The sequence below is a fragment of the Hylobates moloch genome, unplaced genomic scaffold, assembly GCF_009828535.3.
Source record: "Hylobates moloch isolate HMO894 unplaced genomic scaffold, HMol_V3 SCAFFOLD_5, whole genome shotgun sequence".
Lineage (NCBI taxonomy): Eukaryota > Metazoa > Chordata > Mammalia > Primates > Hylobatidae > Hylobates > Hylobates moloch.
This window is the reverse complement of record NW_026652280.1, coordinates 123,809,588-123,831,311: the sequence shown is the minus strand read 5'-3', so window position 1 is coordinate 123,831,311 and position 21,724 is coordinate 123,809,588. Positions and strand designations below refer to the sequence as shown.

At 32.8% G+C, this 21,724-nt stretch overlaps 1 protein-coding gene across 2 annotated transcripts in view; it reads right to left on the bottom strand.

The window, feature by feature from the left end:
• COL11A1 (collagen type XI alpha 1 chain) overlaps window positions 1–21,724 on the bottom strand; it is a 218,841-nt gene that overhangs the window by 93,397 nt on the left and 103,720 nt on the right. For both annotated transcript variants that reach the window (XM_032155224.2, XM_032155225.2), the window contains 11 exons: window positions 21,556–21,609; window positions 19,966–20,010; window positions 18,879–18,932; window positions 18,754–18,798; window positions 12,115–12,168; window positions 10,215–10,322; window positions 7,175–7,228; window positions 2,453–2,506; window positions 2,118–2,162; window positions 1,918–1,971; window positions 1,767–1,811 (listed from right to left, as the gene is read on the bottom strand). In XM_032155224.2, the coding sequence (XP_032011115.1) occupies window positions 1,767–1,811; window positions 1,918–1,971; window positions 2,118–2,162; window positions 2,453–2,506; window positions 7,175–7,228; window positions 10,215–10,322; window positions 12,115–12,168; window positions 18,754–18,798; window positions 18,879–18,932; window positions 19,966–20,010; window positions 21,556–21,609 (612 nt within the window). The remainder of the gene's footprint in view (window positions 1–1,766; window positions 1,812–1,917; window positions 1,972–2,117; window positions 2,163–2,452; window positions 2,507–7,174; window positions 7,229–10,214; window positions 10,323–12,114; window positions 12,169–18,753; window positions 18,799–18,878; window positions 18,933–19,965; window positions 20,011–21,555; window positions 21,610–21,724) is intronic.

Here is a 21,724-nt window from a genome sequence, read left to right as displayed (position 1 = left end):
ATGATTATGAGGGATTACATTTAATTTGTAGAATACTTTAATAAAAGTTTATGTATACATATATATGCATGCCATGTATAACTATACAGTTAAATATGAATATAATGATAATGAGGGAGTCCTTTGAAATGGGCAAAAATAGTTATTTCATTTTCTAATACAATGGTACTACAAAAGTAATTCCCTGAACTTTCCCTAACTCATATACTTTGAATAAAATATTTTATGGCATTACTTTTGCCATTTTTGAACTGTGTGCTTAAGACATGAACTAAATAGTTCAAGATAATTAAAAATTCTTGGCAGAAAATGAAGGCATATTTGGGGTGAAATGTCTCATCAACCACAAGGAACATAGGAAATATGTTCTTCCTATATAGACATTGAAAACACATATGAATATTTATTGAAAATGAATCCACCTAGATTACTAAAACAACAAAACAAAACAAAAATTCCCAAGAGGTACTCGTCTCACTCTCAAAGTGTTTTTAAAAGTAATCATACTGTTGGATGACAGTATTGTTGTTTTTCAAATTAAAATGCAGTATCAGCAAAAGCATATTCATTTGTAAGGAAATATTATTGATCATAACATTTTGTAAGACAAAACCAAAGGCATGAGAGAATCAATAGTGCTCTAAAAACAAAACTCATAGTTGTGCTAATTTTTGTTAAATTGTTCTACTCCATTAATTATTTAGCCATTTTAATTAATTTAAATGTACCTTATTAAAATGACTTTGACCATAAAATACTTCAAATGAATGTATTATTTATGAGCTCAAAATTTACAGGATAGACTTAATTGGGAACAGTTCATCAAGAGTGAGAAACATTTAGTGGAAAGTTAATTAAATATGAGCCAAAGACTTAACACAACTCTAATTAAATGTTTATTCTTGTGTGTTATCTACTCCCATTTTCATCACAAATAAAAACTCAAGCTTTGCTCATTGCTCGTACTCAAATAAAAATTATTCATTTTCAATTTTAGGTTGTGCATTGCAAGGTGTTTCTGTCTTCTGTAAAATGCCTGTTATACATTTCAAATAATAATATACAAAAATATATTAACCTGACTCCATAGTACTGAAAATTATTATAGAATATGAAGAAATGATTCTAATTTTTTAAAGGAATACAGATTATAATATTTAAACTTATATCAGGAGGATAGCTTTTTTAAAAATCTGGCTACAAAAATGTTATATTTTGCCAAAAAATCCAAACAAAGGGCATGCTTGTTCATATGTATTTGGCTACATCTTATATCAATTAAATATCAATTTACTAAATAGCTGTTCTATTTACTGGAACAGATGTTTTATCTTGAGTTGAATGTATATTGATTCTGGCTTAATGGCTACTAGTAGCTTGTTTTTTACCAGCATAATATTGCTGCCAGCTCTCTGAACAAAATGAGTATCAATATGGAAAGCAAGCTGAATGGAGAAGAGGGCAAAGGTGTTTCAAGCGTATTTAAAATTTAAAAAATATACATTTTTGTCTTGACTATAAGAGTGATCTTTTAGTCCAGTTACACACATTTTTCTCATTTCTATAACAAAATTAGTAGAAAATATTCATTAAGCTTTTTTATTGGTGAAGAGGAATAAATTAAAAAATAAGCGTTTTTAAATTCAGAATAGATTTTGTGGATAAACTTGCACATGTATTAGCAGACATACATCTTTTCTCTGAAATCTAAATACTTGCAGAAATACTAATCTTCATGTTACATTATGTGGCTGTATCATACGTACTCTTTCACCTGGAGGGCCAGGAGGGCCATCACCACCTGAAGTGCCCTGGCACCAAGAAAAGAAAAGAAAAATCGGTTTGAATTCTTTCTCATAGCATCTGCCTGGAAAAAAATCTACAGTAACATCCAAAAAGAAAAAGTGCAGGTGATACCTTTGGCCCGGGTTTCCCAGTGGGTCCTCTTGCACCTCTTGAACCTCGAGGACCCTGCAGATGAGAACAAAAGATGAACCCGAACTAGTGTCAGGCAAATCCAAAGGCACTAAATCAATTTTTATTTTTGAAAAATAAATTATCTTGATACACTAAATTCAATATGAAAAATGTACATCATTTTAAATCAAGGCACCTACCGTTGGACCACGCTGACCCCGAGGGCCTGGTTTGCCAGCTACTCCCTAGCAAAGACAGTTCAATCTCAATATGCAGTATATCACAGTAAATTATGAGTCTGGTGCTGAGACTGAGTAGTCATGCAAGAACATCATTCATTCATTCATTCATTCACTCATTCATGTATTCATTTAGAGACAGACTTGCTATGCTGCCTAGGCTGGCCTGGAACTCCGGGATTCAAGCAATCCTCCACCTGAGCCTCACAAATATCTGGGAATACAGGCACACACCACTATGTCCAGCTAAGAACATCTATATACATAGTTCAAAACATTATATTTATATATCATACCCGTGCACCTTTCTCTCCATTGGCACCTGGAAACCCAGGGAATCCAGTGGAACCCTACAGTAATAAAAGTAAATAGTGAACGAACATGGCAATTAACATTTTCAGTAACAAGATGTAATTTATTTTGGAACAGTGATTTTCACACAGCTGTTAATATTTAAATCAAATATATAAATTTGAAGATACCATTGAAGTAATTGAAAATGAACTTACAATGACATCTGAAATCCTGGAAGCATTGAAAGCACAAATTGATAAAACATTTTAGTTTTTAACCTTCTGAGTAAATGAATTAATCAAGTATTATTTCATCTCTTGTTATAAAATAGTAATTATAGGACATTTTATAGAAAGTGTACTGCAATGTAAAATTCTTTGTATTTGCTTCAACTCTAAAGAAAAATCCTATTTTCACAAACAGGAAGAGTCAAATATTAAAATAGGAATTTTAGAAAATGTTTTTCCTGAATTAATATTATCATATGTCTATAGTTACCGCTTTTGAGTATTTTTACACTTTTAAAACTGGATCAATTCATAGACTAAAAACCTTCCTCCACTTTTTCGATTTGGTGTTTGAATACAAGTATATCTAGCTGAAAGTCTATTTCAGACACCCAAGCATTAAAATTCTGTTTTTTAGAATTCTGAAGACATAATTTTGAGATTTATGTTATTTATGCATCAGCTACATGCATCAGCTAAGTAAGTACATTACTGGTACATTACTTAGGCTCATCAAGTATAGATTTTTCTCCTGCAAAGTGAGGGCAATAATACACAGCTTACAGGTAATCTGAAATTTGTGGGACTGAAAAAAAAGAATGCTTGGTATAAAAATAATAATTATATATAATAAATAATAATTATTTTAAAATGTAATAAGCTTATAAAAATGCTATTTCATTTACAAATGGCCACATTTTACAGATGGAATACAATATAATCCCCAATAACCAAATTTCCCATATGATCTTGTACATATATCTAAATTTTTATCTTCTCATTTATTTGATCATGATTGTGATTAGCTTCCCTCATCGCTGTATCATAAAATAGAGAAGATTAGTGTTCACATCCTTGCTGCTCAACTTGTTAATTATGAGACCCTGAAAAGGAATGAGTGGAGAGTTTTCCTGTTTAGATCACTGTATGGATTAAGTGCAATAATACGTAAAATGTCTAGCCTCTGCTAGAATATTAGACATCAAATTTTACAAACTTCCCCATATATTAAGGGAAATATAACAAAGCCTTCTTTGACTTGGATACACTCCTTCCTTTTTTTAATCCACTCACTTGCATTGAAATACCCCTAAAAATAATGTTTCTCCAAGTGATACATGGCTCCACTGTATCAGAATAATCTACAGTAATTGCTAAAAATATGGATTGCCAAGGCACACTCCACATCTACTGAAACTGAAACAAGACTCTCTGGCAGTGAGGTCCAGGAATCTGCATTTTTACCAACCTCTAGGGGTCACATGTACTGTGAAATCTTAGAAGTCTTGAAGCTGTATTCTCAGGCATGTACAGTTGGAATAGCCAGGTGTAGAGTATTACCTACTCACAGGAGGTAACTATTTGGCCCTATTCCCAATTTGAAAGTAGTGAATATTACACACTTTTCAGGAAGGTAAGATGCTAGCAATTTGTATTTCCTACACGATGCTATTAAAGCAGGTAAATAAAATTGTATGTGATGTCCTATGGCAGCTGATAGTCAAAATAATAACCTGAAGGATGCACTGCTAAGCTGCTTTTTATAACATGTTTTCCTATATGTTTCAATACATGCCTATATAGCTAACTTGTGATCAACCTGAGAACAATTATTAGGATGCGTAATATTCACGTACTGGGGAAAAAAGTCTCTGCACATTACATTTTGAAGAGCTTTCAAAATCTCTTTTCTTTCTCTACACAGAATCAGTTAGTTATCGTCTAGCACAGTATTACTATGTGACTATTACAGGAATTGGACAAATGGGTATAATACAGTATGAAAATAAAAATTTTGAATAGAGAGACAAATACTCAGTTCTGTCCTGACTAGAAGAGATAACTAAGCATATTTATAGATACTTCATTTAAGCAAAGAGATATTATGCACCAATTTTGTTTTTCATAAATGTATATTCTTACATAGAGTTTCTACTCTAGGAAATTGATAGAAAACACAGAAAAATGACAAACCCACTAATTAATCAGCTGAATATATGGAAATGTTATTTTTTGTTTCCCACACAAGGAATTATCACCAAAATATATAATTTCTATGAAACAGTATTATCTGTTTTTATACGGAAACACACAAAGGCCATAAAGTCAAAGATTAATTGTGAAATTGGGTCGGTCAATAAATGTGAAACTAAAAATGTGAAATTTTTAAAATGCTGTCCGAAATATAAAGGTATCCTACCTTAAAATAGATTTTATTTTAGAAACGGCTATCATTTTATAGCGCATGTGGTGCTACATCTTTTTAATACCTTTATGGTTTATATTGCTACTAAGAAATTACTAAGATGTCAAATTACAGTCCTTAATCTGCTTGAAGGAGACTGGTAAAGGTATTTCATTATAGTAAAATAAACATTTAAATTTATTCAAAATTCATCAGCTTACACATAGGAAAAAATATGAAGCTATCTTACATCTTTGATGTCCCAGTCAGTTTTTCATTTTAGAACTGAGAAACTTAAAAGCTTTTTGATCATGGAAATAATAAATGAGTTATAAAGAGAAGCAATATGAAGAAATAAAGAATAAAATTCCAGACATTTCGGTAAAAGGATTAAAAAATGTTGGATACCTTTAGGAGGAAACATTTCTGTTTAGTTATTCTGTTGCATTTTGTTAATAAAAACAATTCAAAGAATATTGGTCAGAGAACTTAGAAAAAAAACAATTTTAAATAAATTCATAAAATAAAATTCTACTCCTTCATGTAATATTGTGACAGATTCCTATGTTTTTAAATCAAAACAAAACAATTGCAATTTAACTTAATAAATAGATCAAGAATGCATGAAGTGACGTAAGGATAGCTTGAGGTCCTGGATTATGCAGTAAATGGCTTCTTTTACTGATAAGATTTGTGAAAATGCTTGACATTTGAAAGGAAGCTAACTGGGAGACAGAGCAGTATATTAGAGATAATATTTAAATGATAAAAAGTATTAATCAGTGTCCTGTGTATAGCCAGAAAATATTTAAATTATGCCTGTATTATTTTTAAATCACAGATGCCATAAATCTTATTTTAGAAGGGTTCAAAAGCATTATATTTATCCCCTGCTACTCAAGGAAGTATTTTTTGGGAAACTCAATGAAAAAATTGTAAGACAAAGCTGTACAGCAAGCCTAAGACAGTGTTATCACGTGGCAATGAGGGAACACGATGACATGCAGTTTACATATTCAGGGAGAAGGATATTTTTGTCTCCCATAATTACACGTGAAACTTACGAATAGATACACGTTTAAGAATGTTACAGAAGCAGGATTTGCCATACCTATTGTTTCTGTTATGCCTGAATGGGTCAAACTCAATAAACTGATAGATTGATATAATCTCATGTACATATAACTAAAAGAATGATATCACTGAAACTACCCATCACTTCTCTGTCTCCGTCCTGTATCATAACCATTCTGTTATTAATAATCAACATTTATATATTAATTCACTTAACAAGCTTAATTTAACTACTGAATGCAGCAAGTGCATCCTTAACAAAGTTTTATGACAGCTTTGAGAAAAATTAGTACACCAAAGTAAATATGCATTTTGAAAATCATATTTTTATGCTTAAAATATGTATATTTCAAATAGCCAAAAATGAGATTTGAGTGATACAGTGAATTGAGTGGTGTCTCCTCAAAATTTATATCCATACACAAATCTATGGAAACTGTGAATGTTACCTTACTTGGAAAAAAAAAAAAAAAAGTCTTGCCAAATGCTATTAAATTAAGGAAATGGGATCCTCCTGGATTGCCTAGGTGGTCCCTAAATCCAATGGCGACTGTCCTTACAAGAGACAGAAGAGAATAAGACACACAGAAAAAAGGCCAGTTAAGAAGGGAACAGAGACTGGAGTCATGAAGCCACAAGCCAAGGAATGCCTGGGGCCACCAGAAGCTGGGGGAGGCAATGACAGATTCTTTACTAGAAACTCTAGAGGCAGCATGGCCCTGTGACACCATGATTTCATGCTTCTGGCCTCCAGAACTGTGAGGCAGTGAATTTCTGTTGTTTTAAGTTAATAAGTTCGTGGAGATTTGTCATAGCAACCTTGGAAAAAAAATACTAATGGAAATGAGGGTAACAGTGTGAAAGGTGTATTAATTTAAAAAAATCAAGTGGTAATTTAAACCCTTAGGATAATAGAAAGGAAATCAAAAGCTATTATCCATTAAATGTCTTCCATGTTAAAACTCCAGGTATACTAGGATAGTTCTTGTTCCAATTACAAAGAAGTACCGATTATGCCTTCATTTCGTGACTCCTTCTCCTAAAATACTGTAATCCATAGTCACCTAAGCTCTTTGAGCTCCCTGCACTCCAGGTGTCCACATGCTCTATGATTCCTTGTGAAACTATTTTTAAGTACTCATCATAATATAGAGATGTTACAAACTGTAAGGTAACCATATATGATTAATATTGTCTTCACAAAATGTTAATAAACTATAAATATCAAGCTGTTTTACCTTTGGACCTTGTCTTCCTGGATATCCTGGTAATCCTGGAACTCCAAGTTTTCCCTGTAGTTAAAATATATATTAATCAAACTAATATTTTAAGTTGAATTAAGTTTACATAATGATTTCAATATTTTTTCTAAATATTAGAATCACATACTGTACACTCAAAGGAAGATTTGGGGGTTTTTATCATTATTTACCTTCATTATGTTTCTTCATGTGAATAAGAAAATTGTTGCTTTGAACATATTTCTAATGTTATAATGTTGCCTGACTTAACCTTTATTATATAAGTGATAGTGCCTTCTTTAGGTACATGAACCCTGAGGATTTAAAGAGAACTCTACACTTCTTTGTGAATTCTAAAGCATGGTTAAAAATACTCCTAAGCTTTTTCAACATTAAATACTATTTTAAATTAGTTGATGTAACTGGCACAATATTTAGATTTTATCATTCCAACTAGAATAAATCTTTTTGATAAAGTTATTTCATTTATTCCAGTCTAAATATAAAATCAAGGATCATGAGTTACTTAACTTTTCTCAATGAGTAAGTAAACCTAGATATGCAAAGAAATTCAGAATTAAATTTTAAGACAAATTTCCTCTTTCACTCTAACATTCTGAAATATTTGGACTAATAAATGTAATATGTGTTGAGAGCTTTAGCTAATAATGATGGTTTTTGTGGAGTGTTTATTCCTCCAAGCAGGTAATTGAATATACTATTTTGTTCCAGTGCAATGAGGTTACCTTTCAATCTGTAAGTGCTAAAACAAAATTTATGTTATAATGAAGTCCAACAATGTGTAACAAATACCAGATGGTTTAAAATATTATCCTAAACAATTTACTTCCCTAAGATTTCTATCTGAACAAAACATTAATTGAAAAAACACAGGTAGAAGGATAAAAAAATGAATTGAATAAAATATGTATGTGGAAATTTACTGTGCATCCATTTCCCTAATAAGATACTTACAAAAGCATACTTCATTTATAAAATATTATTTACTAATGTCTTAAACATTAGAAAGCATAATGTATCATTATTTTCAGTGTACACTGAACAACTAAAAATGGAAAATAAACACAAGTTCAAATTTGTATGTGCATTGATAAAAGATGAACAGAAGCTAATAAATAAAAATAAGTATTTTACTGGATGAAACAAGGCAAAAAATTAAGAACATGGTTTATGACCTTGTTATTACAGATTGAACTAAAGAGTTGTCCAAGTCATGATCAGCATTGCATAGATAAGTAGTCTTCAGAAGGAAAATATGCAAACAAACCCTAAGAAGCATACTTATAATGATGCCCCCTTGGATACATTAAATTATCACAGCTTATTTTATACCATCAATTTCAAGATAAGTAAAAATACATAATTCTGATCACAAGCTATTTGTTTTCTTTGGTAATTACCACATTAGAATGTATGTATATACTCTAATTCATTTTAGAGTCATTTTAAAATAAATTCTGGCAGAAAGTTTGTATTTTCTATAGGATGATAGGCAACTACAATAAACTAACAAATACTAATGAAATATTAAAGAAGAAAAGAACTGTGGGGTAGTTTAAACTTCTGATTTATCATAATAGCTTATGTGACTGTTTATATGTGATAGAGCGTAAGACGACAGGAAGCTCCCAGGATACCCTTTTAACTACTGGCATTGAGCATTTTAAATGAAAGGGTTTAAATGCCCCATAAGGCTTTTTTTTCCCCTGGTCTTTTTCTTTTGCTGCCAAATCACTATAACATTGTTCATTAATTTACAATTAGCAATGTTTTTTCAAAGTGTGAAACTGTAGAAGTTTCAAATTATGAAACCCAATAAGAACTGTCATATTAGATGATTCATAAGGACATGAGGAATTTTATTTTTGTCTATTCACACTCTCTATATAATGCCTATATCATATATTTTCTTTCTGAGATAGAATGGTGGGGGCTTCTATTTGTAATTTTCTTAAATAGCATGAAATTTCTTTATGGCATGTTTGTTGTAGAAAATATAGACATATACATATAGAAAAGGAACTATTTGAATTATACCAGAAAGAGATTATTGATATTTTGCTTTAGTGTATATAATGTAATAACATTTGTCATAGACAAATTACATTATACATTATTACATTATAACATGAAGTCAAATTTCAATGTTGCCTAATATTATATTGAAATATAAATGTAATGGTTGCAAATCTTTTTGATGAAACCCATAATGCCTAGTGTCTCTCAAATAATGAATATTATAATTATCTGGGGATGTTTTAAAACATATTGATACTTGTGTCAAGCCCAGATTAAAATTAAAATATCTTGAAGTTGGGCCTGAATACCACTATTTTTTAATAGACTTATTATGTGAAATGCATGTTTAAGTGGAAAAAATAAAAGATGATTCTACTTGGCCCAAAACCATAAGTAGACCCTCTTTCATTGATTCTTTCATCCTTTAATCATCCTTTAATTCTCAACATCTAATGTGGAAGAACTCTAAGAGTAGCTGATTCTACATGGCCAAGGAGGGCATAGAAGACTAGAAAATAAGGAGAAGTGACAAAAGAAGTGTTCATCTCATAATTATACCTCTTAGGAGTATTTAATAGGAATTTAACAGAATTCCCTACTTAATATAGACATATATATGTAGGATATATATATATATATAGGAAAGAAAAGGAATCATTTTAATTCTACAAGAGATTATTATTTATATTTTGCTTTAGTGTATATAATGTGATAACACTTGTCATAAACATTTCTTGGTTTTTTTAAAAAAAATTAACTTCACAGTACATTATAGAAAATTTACCATATCACTAAAGAGTTTCTGGAGGCAAATTTTAATATTGCCTAATATTACACTAAAATGTAAATGTAATGGTTGCAAATTTAAAATATAATGAAACATTTTATCTTTAATGTATCAAGAACTCAATTTCTCGCACCAGTTATTGAAAGAAATTTAAATGATAATGAAACATCACCTGCAAGAGTACTGGTGAATTTAAAGTCATTTACCAACCTTTTCTCCTGCTTGACCTGAAGGACCTGGGTCTCCGGTTGGGCCTGCTCGACCTTTGGGTCCTTCAGGGCCATCTTCCCCTCTTGGGCCAATTTGACCAACTTCTCCCTGAGGCACAGAACAACAACATTCTTATGAGTGAAACTTCCTTTACAAAAATTGTAACAGTGAAAAAATTATGACAGTGAAAGAGATCTGATATAACAAACTCCATCTTGCCTTTTACCTTCAAACTTCCCTTGATCATTCCTGCGCATGGAGCAAGCTAACATTGGGAGAAATGTACTTTATAGTTTAAATGATGATAGTTCTTCCCCAAACAAATCTGCCTTTATAAAAACTAATACAAAGCCACAAGGTTAGAATTATGAAAGGGGTGTGAATTCCACTAAAATGTAGGGATAGTAAAAAATTACCAGCCATTGTTCCAAAAGTTACAATGTTTATAACTTCCCCAATTACTCCTGTAAATAACACCACTATGTAGAACATAAGATTAGCCTTTTGAGATGTCTTTTCAGACTTTTGCATTTCTGACAACCAGCTGACTCCACCTCCACCCAGACCCATGACTCGTGATTTAACTGGCCCCGTGGTCCCCAGCCAGAAGCTGAATCAGCACACAAGGACCATTGTTCATATCCCTATGATTGCATCCCCAACCAAGCAGCAGCTCTCATTTCCTAGCCTCCTGCTCACCAAACTATCTTTAAAAAACCCTATACTCCAAATTTTTGTGGAGGCTAATTTGAGTAATAATAAAACTCCAGTCTCCTATTCAGCTAACTATTTGTAGAGAAATAGTCAAACTCTTTCTCTATTGCAGTTCCCCTGTCTTGATAAATAGGCTCTGTTTGGGCAGCAGGCAAGATAAACCCATCATGCAGTTACAAAAATATATTTGGAAATTGAGAGGCATAAATTACAGTCTATTGAAAGTCAGAGTTTTCAACTTTGGTGTGTTTACTTATGTTTTTGTTCATGACAAAGAGGCTTGAAAGTGTTTGACTTTATCAATCTTTTCATATTTAATAAACAACTGAATATAGTGTGATATTTGAAAATCTACAAAAGCCAAATCCTATCGTATATGACATTAAATTGCTTTTAATGCATCTGTGTTGCAGAGAGAGGGAAAAATAATAATAAAGATTGGTCAGCAGCTTTGGAAATTACTGTTTGGAACACAAGAAAAATATCTCTATTTTGTACTTGGCTTTTATCTTTAATGTTTAAGAACTTGTATATGGATGTTATTGCCCCCAATCCTACATGCAGACTTCATTTGAATTTTAGGAAAACAAATATTTTCTATAGAATGCTTCTGTATTCAGATATATTAGGTACTAGTATATTACTTAAAAATAAATCTTCCCAGTAAAGCATTTAATTTGCTTTAGATAACTAATATTTCTGTTTGTTTTCTGTAATGTATTACTAGAAAAAACTACTATCTTTACATTCAAAAATTGAACACCACCGTATAATGAAAATTCATGAATGTTACAGACATATACTTTCCAGGCAGCATAGCTCATTACATATGAACAAAATTTAGAACAAACTTCTCAAATTACTTCTAGTAATTTGATCATAACTCTCTAATGTCCTGTGTATAAACAATACACGTGTGTGTGTGCATGTGTGTGTGTGCATGCGCGTGCATGCGCATGTTTATTATGGAACCTGTGGAAATATAACATCTAAAAGACAATTGATACTACACTATGTCCACAAAAATTAAAATCCCTAAATCTTTGTATAAAAACTTAAATGATTAAAGGCTTAGGTAGTAGAAACATTTTATTTATCATATGTTTACTATATTTAAAGATAAGCAAAGGAAAAAATCTATATATATTAAATTTTATGTACTAGTGCACATTTTCTTTATACTTACTCTGTCACCTTTTAGACCCATGTCACCTTTGAATCCTGGAAAACCATCTTCACCCTAAAACATTACAAAACGAGTTTAATCAGTCCTTTGGAGTAACCTAAAATATTGCTATAAAAATTTATGTGCTGATAATGAGAGAAAATTATTTTTGCGAAATGTGAATGGTAGTTGTGAAACTTCCTCCTCCCTTTTCCAACTCCAGCTACAGATTCTGACCACCAATATAATCTCATATTTTCGCAATTATTGGCTGTAAATTACCCTAGGACATTTTTCACAAATATGTTCATTAAATCTTATTTTATGAGGGAAATAACCTTTCTCCCATAACAACATGTATTCTATACTAGTTTAACAAATAAAAAATAAATATTTAGCCAGGCGTGGTGGTTCACACCTGTAATCCCTGCACTTTGGTAGGCCAAGGTGGGCAGATTATTTAAGCCCACGAGTTTCAGGCCAGCCTGGGCCACATGGCAACACCCATCTCTACAAAAAATACAAAAATTAACCAGGTGTGTGGGTGCATGACTGTAATCTCAACCACTAAAAAAGCTGATGTGGGAGGATCGCTTGAGCCCAGGAGGTCAAGGCTGCAGTGAGCCATGATTGTGCTACTGTACTCAAGCCTGGTGACAGAGCAAAAACTTCTCCCCACAACAACAACAACAACAAGAACAACAACAACAAAAGGAAATGCTTAATTATCATTTTAACTTTGTATTACAAGAGCTCTGGAGTAGCAAATAGAATAAAATGATTTTCCCTTAATTTACTAATTTATGCCTATAAATTTTATATCGTATTTTTTATCATGTCCATTAGATAGATGCCTTCTAGCTCAATGGGTTCTGTATCTTATAATCTTCTTTCAGGTAAAATTAATTATATAAAATAGAAATTAATAATATCCTTTACAGGTAGAATTGCTAATTGTAGCACTATACACACAGAGCAACAATGCTGAAAACGGAGTCATTTAATGAAGAGAGGAACAATTTGGGCTATGGAAATATTTTCTATCATTCTTATTGAAACCTAGATTTTTAAGAAAGTTGCATAAACAACCTTACTATCTCTTAAGTTCAAGAAAAAAATTAAATTACTAAGAAATAGTCATTCATGTATTCAATAAAATTAATTGAGGAATTACTCATTCAAAGTGCTGTGGAGTATTTTGAGGGTTTTTTTTTTTTTTTACCAGTAAAATCTAAAAGTGGGCCAGGCACAGTGGCTCATGCCTGTAATCCCAGTAGTTTGGGAGGCTGAAGCAGGTGGATCTTCTGAGGTAAGGGGTTCGAGACCAGCCTGGCCAACACGGTGAAACCCTGTCTCTACTAAAAATAGAAAAATTAGCCAGGCATGGTTGTGGGTGCCTATTATCCCAGCTACTCGGGAGGCTGAGGCAGGAGAATTGCTTGAACCCAGGAGGTAGAGGTTGCAGTGAACCAAGATCACTCCACTGCACTCCAGACTTGGCAACATAGGGAGACTCCATCTCAAAAACAAAACAAAACAAAACAAACAAACAACTGAAAGTGGGACATTTGCAGTTATTTTGGTACAGATGAAGTAGAAAGGGTGTCTGCAGAAGAATGCCAAAATAATGATGATAATGATGATGATGTACGGTGCTTATGGAGGGGGTGGTGAGGCAGGAGGTTAATAGGGAGGGTTTGATGGAGGGGTTTTTATTTCAGTTGGTAGAAATAGATTTGATTTGAGAATTTCAGAAAAGAACATTTTGGGCTGTGTATGAAAACAAAGCTAGGAAGGATAGGCACAAATGCTTCCACATCTTGCTGCCAAAATGACCTCTTTAAAATACAAAACTGGTCACATCAATTTTTACTTTAAAATATCCTAATGGTATCAAATTGCTAATAATCAATATAAGGCACCTTCCTTCACCACATGATCTAGCCCTTCTTCACTTCTTCAGTCTTTTGTCTCGAACTCCTCCTAAAATTAACCTCTCCATCTTGCGGCCTTCACGGAATAATTATTATTGCAACAATATGCCGTCCTGCATTTTCTAGATCATAGGTTGTTTTCCTTCTACTAAATGGCCAAACACAAGAATCCTGCCTAATTAACCTGTGAGTCTCCATTATCAAACATGTTTTGGACCTTCAGTAACCACAGTGTTCAATAAACATTTACTAAATGCCTCAGTGTGAGTTTAGCAAGGTATATTAAAGTCCAGAAAATACCAAATACTGGGTACTTGTGAATATGAGACCTAACCCTGGAAAGAGATTCAAACTGTTATCTTGCATACTCAAAGAACTCTAGCATGCCAAGGATTTTTTTTTTTTTTCAAGAGAAAATCATGCCATTTTCACCATCCTGCCAGGATGCTCTCTGTACTGAATGTGATTGGGCAATGGCAGAGGCTTAAGAGCTGAAAATGACCACTGAACTTGCTATTGACAACTGTCTTCATTATTTCCTCCCTAGAGAAAAACATAATTACACAGTTGCCACGCTTAGTTTAAAGAACACTGCGCTCTATGTCTAAAAATCACTTATAGTTTTTAGGATTGTTTAAGACAGAGTTTTATTTTTAAATTATTTTTAAAGTGAGAATTCAGTCTACAGGGAGGCTATTTTTCTTATGTTTTAGTTTTCAGCATATTCATGTTTAAAAAACAATTAGATGATTTAATTAGGTATTTCCTTATAATAAATGTCGTTTTTAGCAAGTGACATATCAAGTTACTAAGATTTCTAGTATTAAAATGATCCGATAAAGAAAAAAAGAAAACATAATTTTAGAAGATGTATAAAAGTGGAATTCATCTATGCCACCTAATTTATTGAGCTGTGTTGCTCCAGACTTAAGAGACAAATCTGAGGCTAAAAAAGAGAGAATTTTAGTGATAATTACAGTATTAACTTGCTATATCACCTTTGGTTAACAATTAACATCATTATAAATAAAATATTTTCCATTTTCTTCTATCTCTTATGAGATAAATGATCAATTATCTTGCATACTCAGAAAAACGAAATAAACAAGGCATACTAAAAACTCATCATGGCTTAATCCTTCACAGAGTTTGAAAATATGGAGAATTCTTACCATTAAAAATTCTAGGCCGGGCGTGGTGGCTCAAGCCTGTAATCCTAGCACTTTAGGAGGCCGAGGTGGGCAGATCACGAGGTCAGGGTTTCGAGACCATCCTGGCCACCAACATAGTGAAACCCTGTCTCTACTAAAAATACAAAAAAAAAAAATAGCAGGGCATGGTGGCGGGCGCCTGTAGTCCCAGCTACTCGGGAGGCTGAGGCAGGAGAATGGCGTGAACCCAGGAGGCGGAGCTTGCAGTGAGTGGAGATGGTGCCACTGCACTCCAGCCTGGGCGACAGAGCCAGACTCTCTCTCAAAAAAAAAAAAAAAAAAAATTCTACTAACATTTATACAGAGTTTCTCTAAATCTATAATTTAGAAAACTAAATTGTAATCTATAATAAAACATAATTTACTACTTGATTGGTATATTAGAGAGAATAAAAGATATAGCTGAAAAAGATCTTTAAATTTTTTTTAGGAAATTTTCTTTATTTTACAGACTTCAAATGAGGCTCAGAGAAAGTAACTAGAAAAACCAGAATAAGAACCCAGAACTTTTGGTTCCCAATTTAAAATTTTAGTTATTTTCCTCTATATATACTTGCATCTTCTGAGATCATACACCCTAAAAGCAACGAGCAATTGTTAATAAGCTTTCCTACATACAAAAAAAATGTATCTTATTTTTTTTTCCTGTATGGCTTTGTCCTCATATGTATCTAGTCATTTATAATTTTATTTGCCTCTGTCACTTTGCAACTCTCCTAGCAAGTTTCAGCAGTTAACAACATATCCACCCCAGTCAGACAATTTTCTTTTAAACACTGCCTAGCCCCTCTAAAAATCCTTGATGGATACTAATTCCAGAGAAAAACATTTGCATTGTTACTTATATTTCTTAACAAGAAAAATTCTAAACAGAGACTTTAGTTTTAGTATAGGCAACCTACAAATTACATGTCAAACCCTACCTGACTCACCACTGTGCTCATTTGTCAATTCAGTGAGACACTATACAGTCTTCTCTTGGTATCTAGGGGTGATTGGTTCCAGGACCCTAACCCAACTTCCTATATGGAAATCTGTGGATGCTCCAGTTCTTGATATAAAAGGCTATAGTATTTATTTATAGCCTACCCACATCCTCCTCCTCTATACTTTAAATCACCTCTAAATATGTATAATACCTAACAAAATCTAAATGCTATATAGTTGTTATTTTTTTATTTGTATTATTGTATATTGTTGTACTATAATTTTTTTTGACAGGGTCTCAGTCTGTCACCCTGGCTGGAGTACAATAGCTTAATCATGGCTTATTGCAGCCTTGACCTCCTGAGCTCAAGCAACTCTCCCTCCTTAGCCTCCCAAGTAGCTGGGACCACAGGTGTGCATCACAGTACCTGGCTAATTTTAAGAATATTTTGTAGAGATGAGGTCTCACTACTTTGCCCAGGCTGGTCTTGAACTACTGGGCTCAAACAATTATCCTACCTTAGCCACCCAAAATGTTGGGATTATAGGCATGTGCCACTGTACCCAGTCATATTATAATTTTTAATTTAATTTTTTGTTTTTCCAGTATCTTTGATCTATGGTTTATTGAATCCATGGATGCAGAACCCATAGGGAGAGCCAACTGGCACTCCAAAGTTCATCTAGGTGATCAGGATGAACTGAGATTACCGTTAAGTAGGTGAGCTAATGCGAAATGCATGGCCTTTTTCATGCAATAAATCTGACAACATAGTTGTTTACTTTTAGTATATAACAGTAGCTTTTTTCAGATAAAGTATAACGGATATAATAAATCCATCTCTTTTTGTTATCCATTCCCTATTGGTATCAAATCCACACATAAGCCTTTTGATAATATTGTAACTACGAAAATAAATGACTGTCCTTGAAAAAATATTAGCATGTGATATATTTGAATATTTACCCACCCAAATCTCATGTTGAAATGTAATCCCCAATGTTGAAAGTGGAACCTGGTCGGGGGTGATATGATCATGGGGTGGATTTCTCATGAATGGTTTAGCACCATCTCCTTGATGCTGTCCTCCTGATAGTGAGTGCGTTCTCAGGAGATTTGATTGTTTAAAAGCATGTGGCATCTTCTTCACCCCTCCTGCTCCTGCTCCCAGCACATAGGATGCCCGTGCCCTCTTTGCCTTCCACTGGAAGCTTCCTGAGGCCTTCCAAGAAGCAAATGCCACTATGCTTCCTGTACAGCCTGCACAACCATGAGCCAATTAATCCTCTTTTTTATAAATTAACCAGTCTCAGGTATTTCTTATGGCAGTGCAAGAACAGTCTAACAGAGTATGTTATGAGTATGATATTAACAATAGTTAATATCTATGTATATCTCACCAAACCTATCAATATTTATACTATACAACCATGTGTTGTTTTAACTTGGTATGAAATTTTGTAGTAAGAATTTATTCAATACTGATTCTGAGTGTATTAGTCCGCTTTTACACTGCTATAAAGATACTACCTGAGACTGGGTAATTTATAAGGGAAAGAGGTTTAATTGACTCACAGTTCTGCATGGCTGGGGAATCCTCAGGGAACTTACAATCATGGTAGAAGGCAAAGGAGAAACAAGTACCTTCTTTACAAGGTGGAGGAGAAAAAGAAAGAGAGAAAGGGGAAGTACCAGGCACTTATCAAAAAAACAGATCTTGTTAAGAACGAAGTCACTATCAGGAGAACACCATGAGGGAAACCGCCCCCATGATCTCATCGCCTCCCACCATGTGCCTCCCTAGACAGGTAGGAATTACAATTTGGATTAGAATTCAAGATGAGATTTGGGTGGGCATACAGCTAAACTCTATCACTGAGTAATGTCATTCCCTTTGCATTTCATCATAGTCTTTGAAGGATTTGGGGCTCTGCACTCCTACTAGATGTATCCTTGAAAAAAATCCGAATGTCATGTTCTTCAGCAAAAGCCAATTACCTATAACTGCCCTACAAATGATGCCATATTCATTCATAGTTTTAGGTACATTATTTCATTCACTTCTGTCTGGTTGTAATTTTTATCTCTCTCAATAACACTATTGATTTGTGTGTAATATTATATAGAAAGACTTCCTCTTTCCCCAATTGATTTAGTGTACTAACTTTCCTGTTTTGTGCTGAATTTGTTTAAATATTTTGGGGATGTCAGTAGGGAAAAAAAGGAATAAACATTCATATGTTATGCATCTAACTAGATAACATCTAAATCCTGTAGCAAATCCATTCCTAAGGCCAACCCTATGATTTACAAAACTTAAGCACATGTAAAAAAAAAAAAAAAAGGGGATATACAGAATTAATTCTCATAGGTAACATAATTTAGTTTCTGTTCTAGTATTTAACCCTCATCATAAGATATAAGACATTGTTTTTAAGTTGTGAGGATAAAGGGTACAAAATTATACTAGCATTGTGTAGTATGTAGTGATCACTCAATATATTCAAGAAATAAAATATCTGTTGAATAAATTTAAATGTTAACATAATACACAGAAATTAAAACCACCTAAACAATTATATTTTACCTTTTCACCTTTAGATCCCTTGAGACCTCTGACACCATCTGCTCCCTGTGGAATAAATTAGAAGTATTAAGTGACTATAACATTTCACATTGAAAGTAAACAATGTGGAAACAATTTAATGTTACCTTTACTCCTCTGGGGCCAGGGTAGCCAATAGGACCTTGTGGACCAGGAGGACCCTGAAATAGATTAGTTACCACTTATACGTATAATAAATTGAAAGTGCTACTCATTTACATACTATAATTTTACCAAATAATCTACAAGGATATGGTTTTTTTCTACTGCTAATATTTGATAAAGACTTTTTGGTAGTTTACTCTTTATTTCTAGAATCAGATATGATGAAAAAAACATGTAACCAGCACTACTCACTCCAAATTTATTACGTCATATATTCATACTAAAAATACGATATTGAAATGGACTAATAAGGCAAATCTTACAAGCATGTAAAATAATATAAACAATTCAAAAATTAATAACTAGATTTTTAACCTAAAATATGCTATAGTGAATGTCTATAACAGACAGTTACTGAAAAACTAACAAGATTGATAATTTCAAATAGAAAATTATAAATTAGTAGCATTCACTTCATCAAGAATATAATCAAAATAATATATCTTCCACAAGCTGTTTTTTTCTGTAGTCTACCTAGATAAAACATTCTATCAATCATAATTTATAATTTCCTCGGTAATGCTGAAATTTTAATAGTTTTAAAAGAATTCAAAACAACTGTAAACAAAATGATCCTACCCCTGCTACTGTAATCTAAAGTACTAACATTAAATATGCACATATTACATTTCACTTTGATATTTTAATAGCCATTGGTCTTAATTTAACATTTTATTAGATAATGGTTACCAGAAAGTAATAAGTAATAATAAAATTGGGGTTACATAAGCAGTTCAGTAATATTGAGTAATTCTTGTCCAATTTCATTGTTTTATATTATTACCATTTACTCCATATATAATACACATGCAGAATGTGCACGTATCCCTAGACATGGGAATATTTTTTAAAAAGAGAGAACATAGTCTTATTTCTAAAATTACTGATATAAAATTAAAAGTAGTCTAAGATATCATTTTTATACCCAAAATAACTATATGAACAGGATTTATATATATGAGATGACCAAATTAAGGCATTTTCTCTTGGAAATTTATAGGACATTTAAATGGATACTTTGGAACCTACCAGAGCACCCTTTTCTCCAGACTGGCCTTCTTTCCCAGGATGACCCTATATTTAGCAAAAACATACACTGATAAGATGTAATATAAACATAGTTGATAATACTATGAAAGTATTTCTTTTGTTAATAAATCTACTAAGATATTACTGTTTAAGTTTCAAAAACATTAAACACTTTTGCATCAGTGTGTATGGCTTTAAATAAATTGGAAACTATGGCATTTGGAAGTAAACATGACAAGCTTATATTTGATGGATGTAAGTTTCTTCAAATACATAATGCATTTGAGAGAGCTTAGAAAAAGCACATAAAATAATACATATTGTTCATTAACAATTCAACCCCAGCCTCAATTAGAGCCTTACATAAATGTATTTAAATCTGCCTTATATTTAGCAAATTAATCAAATGATCATATGTGCACCTTCAAAGGGGCACTAAGACATGTGGATGAGACATCTGAAAATACAGCAAGATCATAAATACTAACAGTTTTAATAATCAACTTATTGAGATTCAGTAAATAAAAATATATAGCCACATCACAATTATACTCAATAACAAGGAGAGGTAGGATGAGAAATCTTACATCCTAGCACTACAAAATCTGAATATGTAGTTTAAAGAGGAAAAAAATCTGTAAATAACAGACGTTTTAATATAATAACCGTAGGCCGGGTGCAGTGGCTCACGCCTGTAATCCCAGCACTTTGGGAGGCAGAGGCGGGCGGATCACAAGGTCAGGAGATCGAGACCATCCTGGCTAACACAGTGACACCCCGTCTCTACTAAAAATACAAAAAATTAGCCGGGCGTGGTGGCGGGTGCCTGTAGTCCCAGCTACTTGGGAGGCTGAGGCAGGAGAATGGTGTGAACCTGGGAGGCGGAGCTTGCAGTGAGCCAAGATTGCACCGCTGCACTCCAGCCTGGGCGGCAGAGTGAGACTCCGTCTCAAAAAAAAAAAAAAAATAAAAATATATATATATATATCTATATATATATAAAATAACTGTAGAGATTACATAATTACATTATTTATTACTATTTAAAGGGAAATAATAAATATTGCTATATTTCCAGAAAAGGAAGAAATCCCTGAAGGCTAAGATATTTTCATGAAAGATGTCAGAAAATTTATGAATGGTGAGGAACTTCACCTGGACTCATAGAAACAGATACTTTGAAAAGGAGGAGAAGATGTAAGGGCTTTCTAGGAGAGGAAACAGGTTGGGAAAGGTAAGATGATAGAAAATTTAGATCATGCTAGGAAAATGTTAGTGGAACTGCTTACCTGGAGCTAATGGTTAAGGAGGAAGTAAAAAAAAAAAATATATATATATATATATATGACATTCTGGGGAGGTTCTGGCTTAGAGTGCCAAATGAGTTTCTACAAAAGCCACTGTGAGCTCATTAAAGATTTTGCAATATGGAAGTGACATGATAAAAGGTATTTTAGAGAGATCAATGTTTAATTACTGGCTCAATTTATTTTTATTGCTAACCTCATATAATCATTTCTAAAACACATGTAAAATCTATTTTTAAAGATAATGTAAAGAAATTTTAATGACCAGGTAGCTGTTACTTACAGGAGGCCCATCAGCACCAGGAAGTCCAGCAAGTCCTGGTTTTCCTTGTGGTCCCTTATAAAATAGAGAAAAAAAATTATTAAAAAATAAAAATAATTTTAAAAAGCTTTAACTTGTACATATACTACTAATGAAATTCTTATCCTGAGTCACTGTCTTGAATCCATAA